Source organism: Lithobates pipiens, unplaced genomic scaffold, assembly GCF_037356315.1.
Source record: "Lithobates pipiens isolate NorthernLeopardFrog02 unplaced genomic scaffold, aLitPip1_a1.2 Scaffold_10, whole genome shotgun sequence".
NCBI classification, from domain to species: Eukaryota; Metazoa; Chordata; class Amphibia; order Anura; family Ranidae; genus Lithobates; species Lithobates pipiens.
In genome coordinates, this window is record NW_027507686.1 from 34621181 (window position 1) to 34639986 (window position 18806).

The 18806-nt window shown below is 49.2% G+C and overlaps 1 protein-coding gene and 1 non-coding gene across 2 annotated transcripts; one reads left to right on the top strand and one right to left on the bottom strand.

The window, feature by feature from the left end:
- Positions 1 to 279: 279 nt before the first annotated feature.
- USB1 (U6 snRNA biogenesis phosphodiesterase 1) lies at positions 280 to 17579 on the bottom strand. The gene is made up of 7 exons (XM_077453786.1): positions 17446 to 17579; positions 9277 to 9425; positions 7749 to 7932; positions 7479 to 7532; positions 5380 to 5485; positions 3521 to 3604; positions 280 to 538 (listed from the first exon to the last, which is right to left on the bottom strand). The coding sequence occupies exons 2-7, from the start codon at positions 9383 to 9385 to the stop codon at positions 434 to 436; spliced, it is 642 nt and encodes a 213-aa protein (XP_077309912.1). The 5' UTR covers positions 9386 to 9425; positions 17446 to 17579; the 3' UTR covers positions 280 to 433.
- Positions 2299 to 2369, top strand: TRNAG-GCC (transfer RNA glycine (anticodon GCC)). The gene has a single exon. It is a non-coding gene; the product is annotated as a tRNA-Gly (tRNA).
- Positions 17580 to 18806: the final 1227 nt, after the last annotated feature.

Below are 18806 nucleotides of genomic sequence, written 5' to 3' on the forward strand. Positions count from 1 at the left end.
GCCTCCAAAGTACTCTCAGCAGTATTGTGTGCCTCTGGTGCACCCACAACTGTACACTACTATGTGGCTGATCCCGCAGATCTGCATACCTCTGATGTACCCCCCAGTCATACTGTTTGCCTCCGGTGAAACCCCAGACATATCGCGTGCCTCAAATGTATCTCCAGCTGTACAGTGTACCTCCAATGTACCTTAAGCACCCAGCCACGTCACATGCGTTCAATGAGATTCTCAGGGTCACTTTACATTCTCTTTAGACCATTCAAGGAGCAGAATGCAGTCTGTGCATATTGTTTTATTCCAGCAATATGTCACCTTGTAGAAAAAAATCAGTATACAATATCACCAGTTACATGTAGAAATTATCCGCTATCAGTGCAGGTTGTGTAACAGTATCCGTAGGATCTGCAGAATTGTCAAATCCCGTGAACAGTCAGCGCAGTGGGATGGAGAAGACCTTGTTCCCAGCTTTGCAACAAATTTCATCCGCGTGAAATCGAGTCAGGATCTCCGAATCGTCAAAATCATCCACCATGCTCTGAAAACAAAGGAGACACATTAAGTGAGCCCCACAAAAGGGGAGCGATGTGACCCTCCTAGCACTGATAGGGAAGATGCATTGGTGTGGTGGCCTGCTGTCACAGTCCATATCTGACCCCCTTCTCTGCATACTATGTACCATGTTACCCTCTTCTGCCCAAAAAAAAAAAACTCTACAAACCTCGGATGCCAGATCACCCCAAATTTTCCAGGTTGGAGCTGGGTACCAGGATTTTTTTTACTGGCAGCTTGTGCCTGATTGGCCAGTAAACTGCCATCACCTGGTCTGGAAGTTGCTATCTGCTATGAGAGCTACTGCAAATATTGTATGGGTTGATAGAACGAAGCAGAGTATAGCGCCCCCTGGAGGATGTGAACAGGTGAGTGCTGCATTGAGGCAACTGAAAGTGCATAACCACTTCAATACCAGCTACTTTCACCCCCTTCCTGACCCGGCCAATTTTCAGCACCGTCTCAGTTTGAATGACAATTGCGCGGCCATGCAACACTGTCCCCAAATTACATTTTTATCACTGTTGAAACAAAATAGAGCTTCCTTTTGGTGGTATTTAATTTTTTGCTAACTAAACTAAAAAAAAAAAGTTTGAAAAAAATACAATGCATTTTCCTTCATTTCTGTTGTAATATTTTACAAATAATCCTTTGTCAAATTTAGGCCAAACTGTATTCCACAAACTGAGATTTTATATACACATTCAAGTCCAAGGTATTTAGTAGGGGGCGTGGCAAGTTTTTTTTGACATAACTTTTTGGAAAGTTAAGAAAAATCACAAATTTTTTTTTCCAACATACTGTTACCAGTGCAGTACAGCATCATCATATAACTGGTGTGACGATGAGCAGGGACACTGACTGGTGACCATATGTATAAAAATACATTTTCTTTTTTTTCTTTTTTAACACACTGAACTGCCATAATAACATTGTACTACACTAGGGAATCAGATTTTTTTTTTTACACATATTATGATTGCTTATACCAGTTAATTTCACTGTTATAAAGCAACTTATTTTCCTGAATGAAATTGATTAATTCAATATTTACTATTGTGGTTAGCTGTGATCGGCCACAGCTAATCACATGGTAAAGAAGTGCTGTGATTGGCCCTGTCTGTACCATGTGATGACTGACCAATCCCAGAGATCAACACACTAGTACACAATGGATGGCATTCATTGTGTACAATTGTCATGTGCTTTGCTGTCGTTTGTCACAGCGATCGCATGGTACTGGCAGCAGCCGGTACACTGGTTGATCATCCGGAGGACAGTGGTTAGCAGATCGCGCCTCAGCGTGGCACGTGTTGTGAGAGGACATCATAAAACCTCCACCCAGTAAGGTGAATGTCCCGCTCAGCCGTCATTTGTCTATAGGCCGGACAGGAACTGGTTAATAACCAGCAATATCAACAGTTTCTGGCATATAAAATCAATAAAAAAAATAAATAAATCACTGAACTCATTCATTATTTAAAAAGAAGGTCTGTGTATATATATATATATATATATATATATAAATAAAATATATCCTCCTGTGTGGCAGACGAGAATTCTACTACTGAACGACCAATGCTTCACACAGCATACATCTGGATGTACTCAGACTCTGAGCTCACAAGCAGCTGGACTAAAGGAGACTGTCATGGAAAAAGAGGAGAAATATCTCAATCTAATTCTGCTGATGTGGCACATCTATGTCCGGACTTGTTGAATGAGGCCAGAAACCCTAATATCAAAGCATTGGTGGTTCAGTGGTAGAATTCTCGCCTGCCACGCGGGAGGCCCGGGTTCGATTCCCGGCCAATGCAAGATATTTTATTGCCACTCATTCTTTTATGTTTTTTTCCACAATAAAGTACAAGTTCACCGTTTGAAAAAACAAAAAAACAAATACATTTATTTGCAGGTAAAAAAATGTCATATATTTTTTTCCTAAGGAGCTTGCAGAGCATTGCAGCCATGATCAGCAGATTGTGCGTGCAATGCCAGGCTCCTGCAGACTCGCAGGATTGCGGTCTGTCTGTATCCCCGATAAGGGAAAGCAATTATCTGAGAGCAGCAAAAACAATGAACTAGGAGAGTGCTCATGAGTGCTTCCACAGTTCAATGAGAACTACAAGCTGCCAGCTACAATGGCTGATGGTAGGGATGCACCGGGGTATTGGTGCTGATACCAAGCATTTAGGCGAGTATCGCCCAAATGCTCCTGAAAACCAATACTTTGCAGGGCGATTTGCGTCAATACAAAGTGAATGGGTGCAAATCGAATGCGATTTGAACAAGAATGCAGTGCGATTCCTGTCTGAATCGCATGCAATGTCCCCCACCACTCGTGTGTGTGTGTGTATATATTGAAAGCGATTAAAGTGCCATCTAGTGGTCAGTTAAAAAAAAGTTCAAACTCACAGGAGGTGCTCACAGGGCTGGAGGAGAGGTAGAGGCGGTCTGCCCCCCAAGCTGACATCACTTCTGCCCTATACTCACGGGGTTCCAGAGCTTCTACAGCCCTGTGAGCACCTCCAGTCATTTACTACCAGCTGTGGACATTTATGTATTTTGCATGTTTGCATATTTTAAACTGCCCACTAGATGCCACTTTTCCCTTTCTATACACACACAGGAACGGTGGGGGAAATCACGTGCGATTCAAATAGGAATCGGACTGCATTTCTGTTCAAATCGCGTGCGATTTGTGCCAATTTCCTTTTGTGTTGGCGCAAATTGCAAGGCAAAGTATCAGCAAGTACTTGACTGATAGTATCAGTACTCATACTCACCGATAAATGAAAAAAAAAAACGGTATCAGTGCAACCCTAGCTGACAGTAATTTATTCATTCACAGGAAACTGAATGAATGATGTGGGCGGAGCCTCGCATGGCCACACTGTTTTCAAATTGCACGAACGGAGCAATAACGAGATAATGGGGACAGTCACATGGGGTATGGCACTCATCTCACCTGCAGATGATCCCGCACTGCCCCCTGCAGGAGATCCACCATATCACCCACACACCAGGCCAGACTGACATGGAAAGATGGATTCTGGGAAAAGAGAAAAGATGAAGGCTAGGTAATATATTGACAGGAACGTAACCAATCAATTTGCAGGTCTTACAATGTGACTGACAAATTACATGGACCCTCATTTACATTGGGGGAATTGGGCCCACCTCCTGCCCCCAACAAGGCACTATTGCAGCGGAAGGGGTGTATCCACACACGTTTGGCTACAGTGTATTTCCACACATCGGGCGTAGTATTTATTATTAGATGTCAGCTCCCAACAATTCTAGTTCAGAAGTCTGATGACCTCACAGCTGAGGATGCCACTGCTCATCGGGACACAGAACTGTGAGGGGCTGGTAGGGACTAGGGCACTCTACATTGGGACCTGCGGGAGGCTCCCGAGGCACTGGACAGTGGCCACTCTTCATTGAGATGCATGGGTACTTGTGGGAGACCTCCAGGGAGGAGGCCACTCTTCACTGGGACACAAAAACCTGCAAGGGGCTCTATATTTCACTGAGACACACAGGTACTTGTGGGGGTCTCCACACATCTTTGGGACACATAGGGACCTGTGGTGGGGCTCTTGAGGAAAGGGGCATTATTCATTGGAACGCACAAGGACCTGCAGGGGACTCTCAGAAAATAGGCCGCTCTTCATCGGGACACAAAGGTGGTGGCGCTCCATAGTTGACTGTTACACCCCGGGACTTGTGGAGGGCTTCTGATGCCCTGACCACTCCTCATAAGGACACATGGAGACCAGTGGGGGGCACCACTCTTCACTGAGACACACAGAGAACGGAGGGACTTCCATGGCAAGGGACACTCTACAGCGGGATGCACAGGTACTTGGTGGCGTTCCAATCTTACTGCAAGATCTGTGGGGGTTCTTGAGGAAAAGAGCACTCTTCATTGGGTAATACAGGGACCTGTGGGGGGCTCCCAAGGAAAGGACCAAAGGGACCTGTGGAGGGCTCTCAAGGAGAGGGACACTCATCTGGATAAACAAGTACTTGTGGAAGGCTTCATATATCACTGGGGCACACAGGTAGCTGTGTGGGTCTCCCAAGGAAAGGGGCACTACTCATTGGGATACACAGTGACCTGCAGGGCACTCCCAGGGAACTGGCCCCTCCTCACATGGGGATCTGCAGGGATCTCCCCAGGAAAAGGCCACTTTTCATTAAGACACAAAGGGACCTGCAGGGAACTACTGAGGAAAGGGCAAATCTTCACAAGGACCTGTGGGGGGGGGGCTCCTGGGGCAATGGCCACTCTTCAGCAGGACACATGGAGATCTGTGAGGGACGCCACTCTTCATTGGAACACCTGTGGGGGCTCTCAAAGGTACACTCTTCATTGGGACACACAGATACCCGCATGTTCTCCTGGGGGACTGGACACTCCCCATCGGGACACACAGTGACCTGCAGGGGGGCTCCACTCTTCATTGGGACACACAGATACCCGCATGTTCTCCTGGGGGACTGGACACTCCCCATCGGGACACACAGTGACCTGCAGGGGGGCTCCACTCTTCATTGGGACACACAGATACCCGCATGTTCTCCTGGGGGACTGGACACTCCCCATCGGGACACACAGTGACCTGCAGGGGGCTCCACTCTTCATTGGGACACACAAGGATCTGTGGGGGGCTCCCAGTGACACAGAGAAATGGGCATCAAAGCTGTGAGTGTCTGACCTTTGTTGGCCAGATGTACTACGGCCTCAAGTCTGCATGGACAGGTGTGATAATAGCAGTAAACAGAGTGCCACGGCAGGCCAGGGTGCCCCTCCGCACTCACCTGGTAGAAGGTCTCCAGCCTGAACTCCTGCAGTGATTGGTCCACTTCTGACACCATGTCCAGTAGCTGCTGCTGTCCCGCCGTCACCTCCAGGCCCAGGAAAGTTCTGTCAGAGATATGACAATTAACCCCTTTTCTGCTGATTCTCATCAGACCCTTCATAGTGTCTTGATGCCAGAGGCGCATCCTGGACCCCCCCCCCCCCCCAAAATCATGTGATCACTGTGATTGGCTGTCACGGTGATCATATGATTGGAAGCATGTCCTACTAGCTCCTGTGTGACTGAGCTGTTGGTCACCGTGTTGGGGTCACTGAACTGACTGAGCTCACTCCTGACACAAAAATGACTTGGCACCAAATAAAGCCCACCTCTTCTGTGCCACATATACAGTATGCCTGATAAATATCGCACTTAGAAGGGGTTATGTCTGTTCAATAAGTGAAAAAAATACTGATCCCGCCAGAAATCCTGTAAGATAACTTTCTACTCTTATCAATTACATTGTTCTCAGCTATCTTTGAGGACTACAGGATCCCCTCCCCCCATTATATGAGGATGAGGACAGGGGAGGTTTACCTATAGTCCTGTGACAACATGGCATAGATAAAATACAGTGAGCACCTCACACTGAGTACACCTATCCCCGGAGCCTTGGGGTGGTGAGCTGAACATTATCATTGCATACAGTGTGTCTTATGTATGTAGAATGCAGGAAACGCACTTTCCTCAGGTAAGTGGGATGCAGGACATGCGCTCGTCAGGTAGGTAGGACAGGGAACACAAGCTATCCTTAGGTAGGTAGGATATGAGACACATGCTCTTCTCAGGTAGGATAGGATACGGACCACATGCTCTCTTCAGGTAGGTACAATGCAGGAAATGCACTCTCCTCAGGAAGGCAAGATGCAGGACATGCACTCTTCTCAGGTAGGTAGAATGCAGGGAATGCGCTCTCCTCAGGTAGGTAGAATGCAGGGCATGCGCTCTCCTCAGGTAAGATGCAGAACACACACTGTTCTCAGGTAGGTAGAACGCAGGGCATGCGCTCTCCTCAGGTAAGATGCAGAACACACACTGTTCTCAGGTAGGTAGAACGCAGGGCATGCGCTCTCCTCAGGTAAGATGCAGAACACACACTCTTCTCAGGTAGGTAGAACGCAGGGCATGCGCTCTCCTCAGGTAAGATGCAAAACACACACTCTTCTCAGGTAGGTAGAACGCAGGGCATGCGCTCTCCTCAGGTAAGATGCAGAACACACACTCTTCTCAGGTAGGTAGAACGCAGGGCATGCGCTCTCCTCAGGTAGGTAGAACGCAGGGCATGCGCTCTACTTAGGTAGGTAGAACGCAGGGCATGCGCTCTCCTCGGGTAGGTAGAACGCAGGGCATGCGCTCTCCTCAGGTAGGTAGAACGCAGGGCATGCGCTCTCCTCAGGTAGGTAGAATGCAGGGCATGCGCTCTCCTCAGGTAAGATGCAGAACACACACTCTTCTCAGGTAGGTAGAATGCAGGGCATGCGCTCTCCTCAGGTAAGATGCAAAACACACACTCTTCTCAGGTAGGTAGAACGCAGGGCATGCGCTCTCCTCAGGTAAGATGCAAAACACACACTCTTCTCAGGTAGGTAGAACGCAGGGCATGCGCTCTCCTCAGGTAAGATGCAGAACACACACTCTTCTCAGGTAGGTAGAACGCAGGGCATGCGCTCTCCTCAGGTAGGTAGAACGCAGGGCATGCGCTCTCCTCAGGTAAGATGCAGAACACACACTCTTCTCAGGTAGACAGGGCGCAGGACAAGCTCTCTTCAGGCAGGAAAGACACAGGACACAAGCTCTCCTTAGGTAGGTAGGACATGGAACACAAATTCTCCTCAAGTGGGTAGGATGCAAGATACACACTCTCCCCAGGTAGTTAAAACGTGGGCGATACGCTCTCCTTAGGTAGGTAGGACACGGAAGGCGCACTCTCCTCAGGTAGGTAGGATGTGGGACGTGCTCTATCCTCGTGTAGGCAGGATGTGGGGTGATAGGTAGGGTAGTATGCATAATAAGGCTACTCTGGAGATGGGGGTGATACCTTACACACAGCACCCTCACCTGGTCTTCTCCTGATTGGTGTAAACCTTCAATCGGTGGGCGACACACAGGAACCTGAAACAGAAGATCAGCCAATCAATGAGAAGAACATTGGAGAGAGGACAGAGACAACATGAACACAATGTGCCCACTGTGAGACCCTCCGGGCCCCGAGGCCCTTCACACTGCCGTCCTCACATACTACACAGGTGCTGTGAACCCTCAGTGCAGGTGCCTCTGGAGAGGAAATCCCGCCCACACAACCATCACTGGTTGGACGTTTCCACTCACCGATTCACAGAGCTCAGCCTCTCCCGCAGTGATTGGACAAAGGGGTCGATCCAGTGATGACGTAGGATAACTGTCTGTGATTGGCTGATATGAAATTCCTCCATCTTGGTGAGGCGGAATCCATTCCTCCTAGCCACGTCCAGCAGATCATCGAGCAGCTCAGAGAACTCCTCCTTGGGACGGACTGAGAGAGGAAGGAGGAGGATTAGGAGGACTCCGGATACTGCCCGCCATGGCTAGTGTTACACCCCCTACAATCACATGACACACAACGCAGCTATGCTCCCTACGGTCACATGACCCATAGCGCAGCTATGCTCCCTACAGTCACATGACACACAGCGCAGCTATGCTCCCTATAGTCACATGACACACAACGCAGCTATGCTCCCTACGGTCACATGACATACAGCGCAGCTATGGTCACGTGACACACAGCACAGCTATGCTCCCTATGGTCACATGACACACAGCGCAGCTATGCTCCCTACGGTTACATGACACACAGCGCAGCTATTCTCCCTACGGTCACATGACCCATAGCGCAGCTATGCTCCCTACGGTCACATGACCCACAGCGCAGCTATGCTCCCTACGGTCACATGACCCATAGCGCAGCTATGCTCCCTATGGTTACATGACACACAGCGCAGCTATGCTCCCTACGGTCACATGACACACAGCGCAGCTATGCTCCCTACGGTCACATGACACACAGCGCAGCTATGCTCCCTACGGTCACATGACACACAGCGCAGCTATGCTCCCTACGGTCACATGACACACAGCGCAGCTATGCTCCCTACGGTCACATGACACACAGCGCAGCTATGCTCCCTACGGTCACATGACACACAGCGCAGCTATGCTCCCTACGGTCACATGACACACAGCGCAGCTATGCTCCCTACGGTCACATGACACACAGCGCAGCTATGCTCCCTACGGTCACATGACACACATCGCAGCTATGCTCCCTACGGTCACATGACACACAGCGCAGCTATGCTCCCTACGGTCACATGACACACAGCGCAGCTATGCTCCCTACGGTCACGACACACACAGGGCAGCTATGCTCCCTACGGTCACATGACACACACAGCGCAGCTATGCTCCCTACGGTCACATGACACACACATCGCAGATATGCTCCCTACGGTCACATGACACACACAGCGCAGATATGCTCCCTACGGTCACATGACACACACAGCGCAGATATGCTCCCTACGGTCACATGACACACAGTGCAGCTATGCTCCCTACGGTCACATGACACACAGCGCAGCTATGCTCCCTACGGTCACATGACTGGGTTGTCACTGGAATAGGAAATGGGGAGAAATCTGCCAATGGGGACACTTGTGGTAACAGCTGATTTCCCTTCACTTCCTGTTGTGTCCCAAGGACAGGAAGTGAACAGAAATCTCTCAAATTGGACAAAAACACGACAGAGGTGATGACAGTTCTCCGTATGTAGTGTATGGTTACCACGGTGACAGAATGGCACACTGTGGGTACTCACCCGGCACATAGACATAAGTGGCCCAGTGTCCTCGCTCATGGGCAAAGCTTCGCATGCGTCCGCCATGTCTGGTGGGGTCATCAGTGTACTGAGTGCTATCCGAGAACATGTTCAGGACGCTCTCTGGGACTGGGAGGGGGCAGGGCTGCCTGGAGAGAGAAGATTAACATAACTCGTATGTGCAGCTTTGCCTTAAAATGAACCCAACCCCCAACACAGCGCCAGCCAACCCCCCAACATAGCGCCAGCCAACCCCCAAGAGTGACACCCCCTCCCCTCACCCAACAAAGCGCCAACCATCTCCTTCCCCTCCCCCAAAACATTTCCCAGTAACAGGACCCTGGGTGGAGCCGTGTGTTATGACTGTTGTCACCCCAGAGTGCTTCGTCCTCATTGGTCTGCGAAGATGCTGCTCGTGGAGGACCTGTCTATACACCAACAGACATCCATGGAGAAGACCACCTACCCCCTCCACTGAGGAGAACATGGGACCTCCTTCTCAGGACTTCTTTCCCCCGCCCACTAGATTGTCATCTCTTACAGAAGTATTAAAGTCCACCAAAAACTTTATAAAAAATGTCCCCCAAGAGGTTTATGCCATATTGTAGTGGTGTGTACCGTATCTTAGAACATTATGGCAGATTTATCTGTCAATGGAGAACCTCCAGCGATGTGCCATCACCGATCCCACTGGTCCTTCCATCCTTGCCCAGTCTTCCTTCCAGGTTCCCGTCTTTTTGGCTACTTGAATGGCCAAACCATTCAGGTTGTCACTCCTGCACACCGGAGACACATCACCACAGCACAGAGCGGTGCCATATGTGTACACTGAGCTGCACATGCATGGCTCAAATCACATTACAACGGTCGGGGGATGGGGGGTTGGGGGCATTTATAAGTCCCTCCACTGGCTGCCACTTGCCCAACGAATTCAATTCAAAATACTAACACTTACTTACAAAGCCATCCACAACTCTGCCCCCAGCTACATCACTAGCCTAGTCTCAAAATACCAACCAAATCGCCCACTTCGTTCCTCCCAAGACCTCCTGCTCTCTAGCTCCCTCATCACCTCCTCCCATATCTGCCTCCAGGACTTCTCCCGAGCCTTGCCCATCCTCTGGAACTCACTACCCCAAGCTGTCAGAATGTCTCCAAATGTATCCACTTTTAAGCGATCCCTGAAAACTTTCCTCTTCAGAGAAGCCTATCCTGCCTCCATCTAACAACTGCACTATTTTCTCCATTAGCTCATCCCCCACAGCTATTACCCTTTTGTATAACTTGACCCTCCTTCCTAGAGTGTAAGCTCTAACGAGCCGGGCCCTCTGATTCCCCCCTGTCTTGAATTGTATTGTATTGTAATGTCTACCCTAATGTTGTAAAGCGCCGTGTAAACTGTCGGCGCTATATAAATCCTGTATAATAATAAGTCTGTAATATTAATGTGGCCTCAGGTTTTCAAAAAATCTATTCAATACCACTTTAACCACTTCCCACCTGGCCAATGCACATATACGGCCGGGTGGGAGCCGTCTACTTCTGATAGGACGTTCAGGAACGTCCATCAGAAGGAGCGGGATCGTCCGCGCAGCGGCGCGATCCTGATGCGCCCGTGTCACCTGGACACGGCGCATCTCAGATCGGCAGGAGGGCTCTCTGATTGGCCCTCCTGATCACATGACGGCCGTGTCCAATCACGGCCGTCATGTGATGTAAACAAACAGCCGGTTGCTAGGCAATCGGCTCCTCCTCTCCTCACACAGAAGTCATCGCTGAGGAGAGGAGAGCAGATCGCTGCAGCCGGCTGATGATCAGTGAGTATGAGCTGTTTTTTACAGCTTTTTACTCACTGATCACCAGTCTAGTGTAATACACCACACACCACACAGTATAAACACAGTTCCCACATATGTCCCCAAAACACACATGTCCCCAAAACATACATGTCCTCAAATAATAAAAACACATGTCCCTAATAATAAAAACATGTCCCCCACATATGTCCCACTAAAATCACATGTTCCAATGATTATCTGCACACATATATACGTGATCACCTGCACACATATGTACATGATCATTTGCGTACATATGTCCGTGATCACACAAACCAATTATTATACACTGAACGGAATTTTTTTTACCAAAAACATGTAGCAGAATACATTTTGGCTTAAATTTATGACAAAATTTGATTTTATTGGATTTCTTTAAAAATAGAAAAAAGAAAATATTGTTTTTTTTTCAAAATTTCCGCTTTTTTGCGCTTATATCGCAAAAAATAAAAAACGGAGTCGTGAATAAATACCACCAAAATAAAGCTCTATTTGTGCGAACAAAATGATAAAAATTTCATTTGGGTACAGTGTAGCATGACCGCGCAATTGTCACTGAAAGCGCTAGAGCGATGAAAGCTGAAAATTGGGCTGGGAAGGAAGGGGGCGAAAGTGCCCTGTATTGAAGTGGTTAAAGCGGAGGTCCACCCTAAAGTGGACCTTCCGCTCATCGGAACCCTCCCCCCCTCCGGCGCCACAATTGGCACCTTTCAGGGGGGAGGTAGGTGCAGATACCTGTATAGTACAGGTATCTGCACCCACTTCGGGGATAGCTCTCTGCGGAAAGGGGCGTAGATTACGCCCCTTTCCGCAAGTGCCCCGCTGCCTGCTGGGAAACACACAGATCCCAGAGGCAGCGGGGACCGTCCTTATTGCGCAGCGCGACTCGCGCATGCGCAGTAGGGAACCGGGAAATGAAGCCGAAAGGCTCCAATTCCTGATTCCCATACCCAAGATGGCGGCGGCAGCACCCGAGAGACGATCTAGAGATCGGCTTCGGGTGCCGACATCGCGGGCGCGCTGGACAGGTAAGTGTCACTATTTTAAAAGTCAGCAGCTGCAGTATTTGTAGCTGCTGGCTTTTAAAAAAAAAAAAAACGCGGAGTCCCGGCGGACTCCCGCTTTAAAGTGGTTGTAAACCCTTACAACCAACTTTGACCTACAGGTAAGCCTAGATTAAAGCGGGAGTCCACCGGGACTCCGCGTTTTTTTTTTTTTTTTTTTTTAAAGCCAGCAGCTACAAATACTGCAGCTGCTGACTTTTAAATAGTGACACTTACCTGTCCAGCGCGCCCGCGATGTCGGCACCCGAAGCCGATCGCTCGCTCGGCTGCCGGGTCCCGCCGCCATCTTGGGTATGGGAATCAGGAAATGGAGCCTTTCGGCTTCATTTCCCGGTTCCCTACTGCGCATGCGCGAGCCGCGCGGCGCAATCCGGACGGTCCCCGCTGCCTCTGGGAGCTGTGTGTTTCCCAGCAGGCAGCGGGGCACTTGCTGAAGGGGGCGGGCGCTTGCGGAACGGGGGCGTAACCTACGCTCGTTCCGCAGAGAGCTAGCCCGGAAGTGGGTGCAGTTACCTGGATTATCCAGGTAACTGCACCCCCCTCCCCCCTGAAAGGTGCCGATTGTGGCGCCGGAGGGGGGGGGGGGATTCCGATGAGCGGAGGTCCATTTTAGGGTGGACCTCCGCTTTAAGGCTTACCTGTAGGTCCAAGAAATATCTCCTAACCTACATGGTTTAGGAGATATTTGCCGAAAGACAGGCACCGCTGTCTATGGCGCATGCGCCGTAGACAGCGGCGCGCAGGCGCACTGAGCGTGCCACGGTCAACGGCGATATGCCGCGAGTGGCGGCTCCCGTGCGCATGTGCGGGAGTGACGTCATCGCGGCTTTGCCAAATGACAGCGGCGGAGCAGCGAGAGCCACCGAGAAGATGGATGCGCCGGACTACAGGGGACAGCGGTGACTTCTCTGGCTCCTGTGTCAGGTAAGTGACACATAATGGACTACTATGCATTATGCTTTACCTTTGCAGGGAATGAAAGAGGAAGTAAACTCATCAAGGTTTACTTCCTCTTTAATAACTCCTCTACCAAAGTATGTTTATAAACAGCATGGTACATAAGTGGTTCAATCAGGCTCATGGCTGCTGGTCCCGGTGTAGTGTCATATTTTGCTCTCCATCATAGAATGCTCCGGAAGTGACGTTGCGGCCAGAAATTTTGCACTGCGCATGCGTGATGCGTTCCAAATGCTTGCACTATGCGTTCCAGAGGATTTCCGACAATGTAGTTCAGTGAAACAGTCAGATAATGTCACGGGAGTGAGAGGAGGTAATCGTGACATTAACTTTAGACAGAGCAGAGAGCGGCAGAGAGACAGAGGGTAACTGTGGCTCAGGGAGGGGATTACCTCCCCTCACTTCTCTGACATTATCTGACGGTTTCACTGGTCTGCATTGTCGCAAATCATTTAGAACGCATGGCGCAAGTGTTTGGAACGCATCGCGCATGCGCAGTGCTACATTTCTGGCCGCAACGTCACTTTCCGGAGCATTCTATGATGGGGAGCAAAATATGACACTACACCGGCATGTAGAGGGAAGGGCTTTCCAATCACTTTCATGCGGCTCCTAAAGTGTGCCCCCCCCCCCCCACCTCTCTCCCCCAGTTGCACTCTCAGTGGTTCCTGGTCCTCCGGGGAGCCTGGGACAGTGGTAAACTGACTCCCTGTTGAAGGCAGGAGCAACTCAGGAACACACCCGTCTCCTCCGGCAACTAATGACCCCAGAAGCGATGCGTATTACATTACTTCCAGGGTCACAGCACCCGAAGACACAGCTTTTAAAGTACGATCTGTGTTTGAAAAGCTGCATTGGAGGGCAGTGTAAACATTGAGGGTTTTTCTTAAAAGGGACCTGGCTGGCACCTGCCCATGCTATCACATAGAGGCTCGTTGGACCCCTTTTGATGGCAATAAAGTAAAAAAAAAAAAAAAAGTGTAAAAAAATAAAAAGCAGGGGGCGGAGATCTGATGTCATACACTGCACAACATGCAGGGAGCTGAGTGTAACCTGGGTTACATTGATTGCTCGCCAAGACCTGCTGATTGGCTCCGTCATTTGTGGAAGAGAGCTCTGTGTTGGTAAAGCCTGTCAGTGCTCAGACCACACGCCGCACACTGCATCAAATTGGTCTGCATGGCTGTTGTCCCAGAAGGAAGTCTCTTCTAAAAATGATGCACAAGAAAGCCCGCAAACAGTTTGCTGAAGACAAGCAGACTAAGGACATGGATTACTGGAACCATGTCCTGTGGTCTGATGAGACCAAGATAAACTTATTTGGTTCAGATGATGTCAAGTGTGTGTGGTGGCAACCAGGTGAGGAGTACAAAGACAAGTGTGTCTTGCCTACAGTCAAGCATGGTGGTGGAAGTGTCATCGTCTGGGGCTGCATGAGTACTGCCGGCACTGGGAAGCTACAGTTCATTGAGAGAATCATGAATGTCAACAAGTACTGTGACATACTGAAGCAGAGCATGATCCTCTCCCTTCAGAGACTGGACCGCAGGACAGTACTCCAAGGTGAGGTACTGTGTGTGTGTATATATATATATATATATATATATATATATATATATATTTTTTTTTTTTTTTTATACTAGTAATGGCAGTGATCAGTGACCTATAATGGGACTGCGATAATGCGGCGAACAATCTGACACTAACTGCCACTGACGTTATCAGTATTACTAATACAGTGATCAGTTCTAATACTGTCACTGTGCTAAAGACAATGTCTGGGAAGGGGTTAACATCTAGATCAGTGATGGCAAACCTTGGCACTCCAGATGTTTTGGAACTACATTTCCCATGATGCTCATGCACGCTGCAGTGTAGTGAAGCATCATGGGAAATGTAGTTCCAAAACATCTGGAGTGCCAAGATTCACCATCACTGCTCTAGGGTGATCAAAGGGTTAAATGTGTGCCTAACAATGTGTAACGTGTAGGGATGCACCGAATGGGTTTTTTGGTGCCGAAACCGATACCGAAAATGAAAAATACACTAGGCCGAAAACCGAAACCGATACCGAAAATGACTGTTTTTAAAAAATATTTTTATACAGGAGGTGGTCAGAGACTGGGGACATGGTACAGGAGGTGGTCAGAGACTGGCGACATGGTACAGGAGGTGGTCAGAGACTGGCGACATGGTACAGGAGGTGGTCAGAGACTGGCGACATGATAAAAGAGATAAGTGCAGCCAGTGTTGCCCCCAGTGATGCAGCCAGTGATTCAGCCAGCGATGCCCCCCCAGTGATTCAGCCAGCGATGCCCCCCCCAGTGATTCAGCCAGCGATGCCCCCACAGTGATTCAGCCAGCGATGCCCCCCCAGTGATTCAGCCAGCGATGCCCACCCAGTGATTCAGCCAGCGATGTCCCTCTGCAGTGAAGAGAGCCGTCTGGTTGAATAGAGCGCCGGGAACATCACAGCTTTAATTTCAATAGCTGTGTGTTCCCCGTCGTGCGCCGTCACACACAGCCCCTCCCCCTTGTCCAGGCACTTTGATAGACAGATCACCCGTCCAATCTGGACAGGTGATCTGTCTATCGAAGTTCCCCGGACAAGGGGGAGGGGCTGTGTGTGACGGCGCACGACGGGGAACACACAGCTATTGAAATTAAAGCTGTGATGTTCCCGGCGCTCTATTCAACCAGACGGCTCTCTTCACTGCAGAGGGGCATCGCTGGCTGAATCAGTCCTGCGCTATTCACCCCCATCATGGGCGGCACCATGGGCGGGCGGGGGCGGAGTTCCGCCCCCAGGCCCTGCCCCATTTTCCACTCAATTATGGGCCGGTTTTTCCTTTCGACAAATTGCTGAAAAGTGCATTTTCGGCCGATATGTTTCGGCGGCCGAAATTTCGGTGCATCCCTAGTAACGTGTGCTGTTTTTACTAACATATACAGGCATACCCCACTTTTAAGTACACAATGAGGTTTATTTACTAAAGCTGAAAAGTGCAAAATCAGGCTCAATTCTGCATAGAAACCAATGAGCTTCTAACCCCGGCTTGTTCAGTTAAGCTTTGTTAATAAAACCTGGAAGCTCATTGGTTTCTATGCAGAAATTAGCCTAATTTTGCACTTTCCAGCTTTAGTAAATAAACCCCATTGTGTACTTAAATGTGGGGTATGCCTGTATCTTTGTTTCTTATCCCTGCTTTACAGGGAAAAGAAACAGAGTTTGTTCCCTCTGTACAGAGTCCTGGGCTGTGATTGGACACAGCCGACCAGTAGGCCTCCCGGCCATGAATCATTGGCCGGGACTTGCCAACAGCCTTCCGCTGTGTACAATCACAGTGAGTGTCGGAGGAGGGCACACATGTGTGCACCCTGAGACAGGCAGTGACGTACGGGTATGTCACTTTGCCTGCACTGGCCGCCAGTCCACAGTACATTGTGGGGGGGGGGGGGGGGGTGGGGTGTGTTCTGCAAGTGGTTAGGGGGGGGGTATGATCATCATGTTAGGGAGATTCACTCTTCATGTGTCTTGTGTACCGTTATCAAAATGTAAATGAAATGAAAGAAAACTCCAAATTCTGGGTTGTCCCCAGAAAAGTAATAGAGGGGAGATCTTCCGATGGGGACATGGGGGGTCCCCAAGGAATTCCCTTAAAGAGGAGCTCCGGTCGGTTTTCTGAAATGTAAAAGTCAGCACCTTTTGGGTGGAGTTCCACTTTACTATGCAGTGATCTCCTCTTACTTCCTGTTTTGGCTATGGGACAGGAAGTGAGGGGAAATCTCCCCAATTGGACACAGATAGCCCAATAAAAGCTACAGATGAGATCATAACCCTCCCTTACTCCATACACAACAAAAATGAAAAAAGTTTTGCCTGTAGTTCTACTTTACAGCCTAATATGGTATCCAATTACTCGGCACACCCTCATCTTTTATATGTTTTCCTATTTATCCGGCCCCCTCCCACTCACCAGACAATCTAATTGTACAATCTCCTACACATCTACCAACAACTATACAATGAATGACACACTGCACAACCACGCCCCCCCCTTCAGTCACATGATCTGCCCTCCACCATGTAATAGAAGGGTCCATGTGAAGGTACAAAAGTCATCGCAAAGTCTTTATGGATCGTACAATCAGATCGCACTTTATAGTCACCGTTTACATTAGGACATCAGTCACACTCTGTATACGACCCCACGGGTCATATGACCATAGGAGGGGGGATTCAGCACGTCCCCCATACACACACACATCTCACCAGAGGGCCATATACCCCTCTCAGTGACGTCACTCACCGCCCTGGCGGCTCCTCCCCCTCCGAGCCGCTGCTGCTGTAGTCTACTAGCGCCAGGCTAACCGGAAATCGACCGAGTTCCCGCCCACCGCCGGCTTCAGCCCAGCGTCCCCACCAATATCGTCCGCCGGAAACAGAGAAGGGGGAAAGAGTTCCGTGGAATATTAATACCCACCACCTTCACTACACCCCCTTCTTCATTACACCCCTCCTCTTAATTATACCCCCCTTTCATTATACATCTTCCCCTCAACTACACCCCCCTTCTCTTCATCACTGCGCCCCTACACACACACACTAAATTTTGACAACCCCCTTCATTACACTTTTCCTCCTCAAATACAGCCCTCCAACTTAATTACACCTCCCTTAAAATACACCCCCCAAATATATCCCTTTCCATGACACACAAAACATCCCCTATCCATTATACCCCTCCTCCGTAGTTTGCACCCACCCTTCATTAAACCCCCTAATTATACCCCCCCCCCCCCCATGATATGCAGCCCCCTCAATTACAATTTCCACTTTATTAAACCTCTCCCTCTCAAATACACCCATTCTTCATTAAACCCCTCCTCTTCATTTTACCCCCCCCCCCCCACTTATTTATTATATCATTAAACCCCTCCTCTTCATTATATCCACCCCCATTTCATCCCCCATTCATTATAACCCCCCCCCCCCCACCTCAATTACACTCCCCCTTCATTTTACCCCCGCAATTACATTTCCCCTTCATCATACCCCCCTCAGTTACTCTCCCTCTTCATTATAACCCCCCCCCCCCTGTTCTAAATATCCCCTCTACCTCTTTTTCACACCCCTCTCCCTCCTAAATAACCCCTCTTTTTCTATTATACACCCCTCATCCTTCTAAATACCTCCTCTACCTCTATTTTACACCCCTCTCCCTCCTGAATACCCCCTCTACCTCTATTTTAAGGGTAAATACCCCCTATTGCTCTATTATACACCCCTCCTCCTTCTAAGAACCCCCTCTATCTCTAGTTTACACATCTCTCCCTCCTAAATACCCCATTTATCTATATTTTACATCCCTTTCCCGCCTAAATACCCCCCCCCTTTCTCTATTATACACCCCTCCTCCTTCTAAGAACCCCCTCTATCTCTAGTTTACACCCCTCTCTCTCCTAAATATCCCCTCTACCTCTATTATACACCCCTCCTCCTTCTAAGAACCCCCTCTACCTCTATTTTACACCCCACTCCCTCCTAAATACCCCCACCTCTATTATACACCCTTCCTCCTTCTAATAACTCCCTCTATCTCTATTTTACACCCTCCTCCTTCTAAATACACCCTCTACCTCTATTATACACCCCTCCTCCTTCTAGATA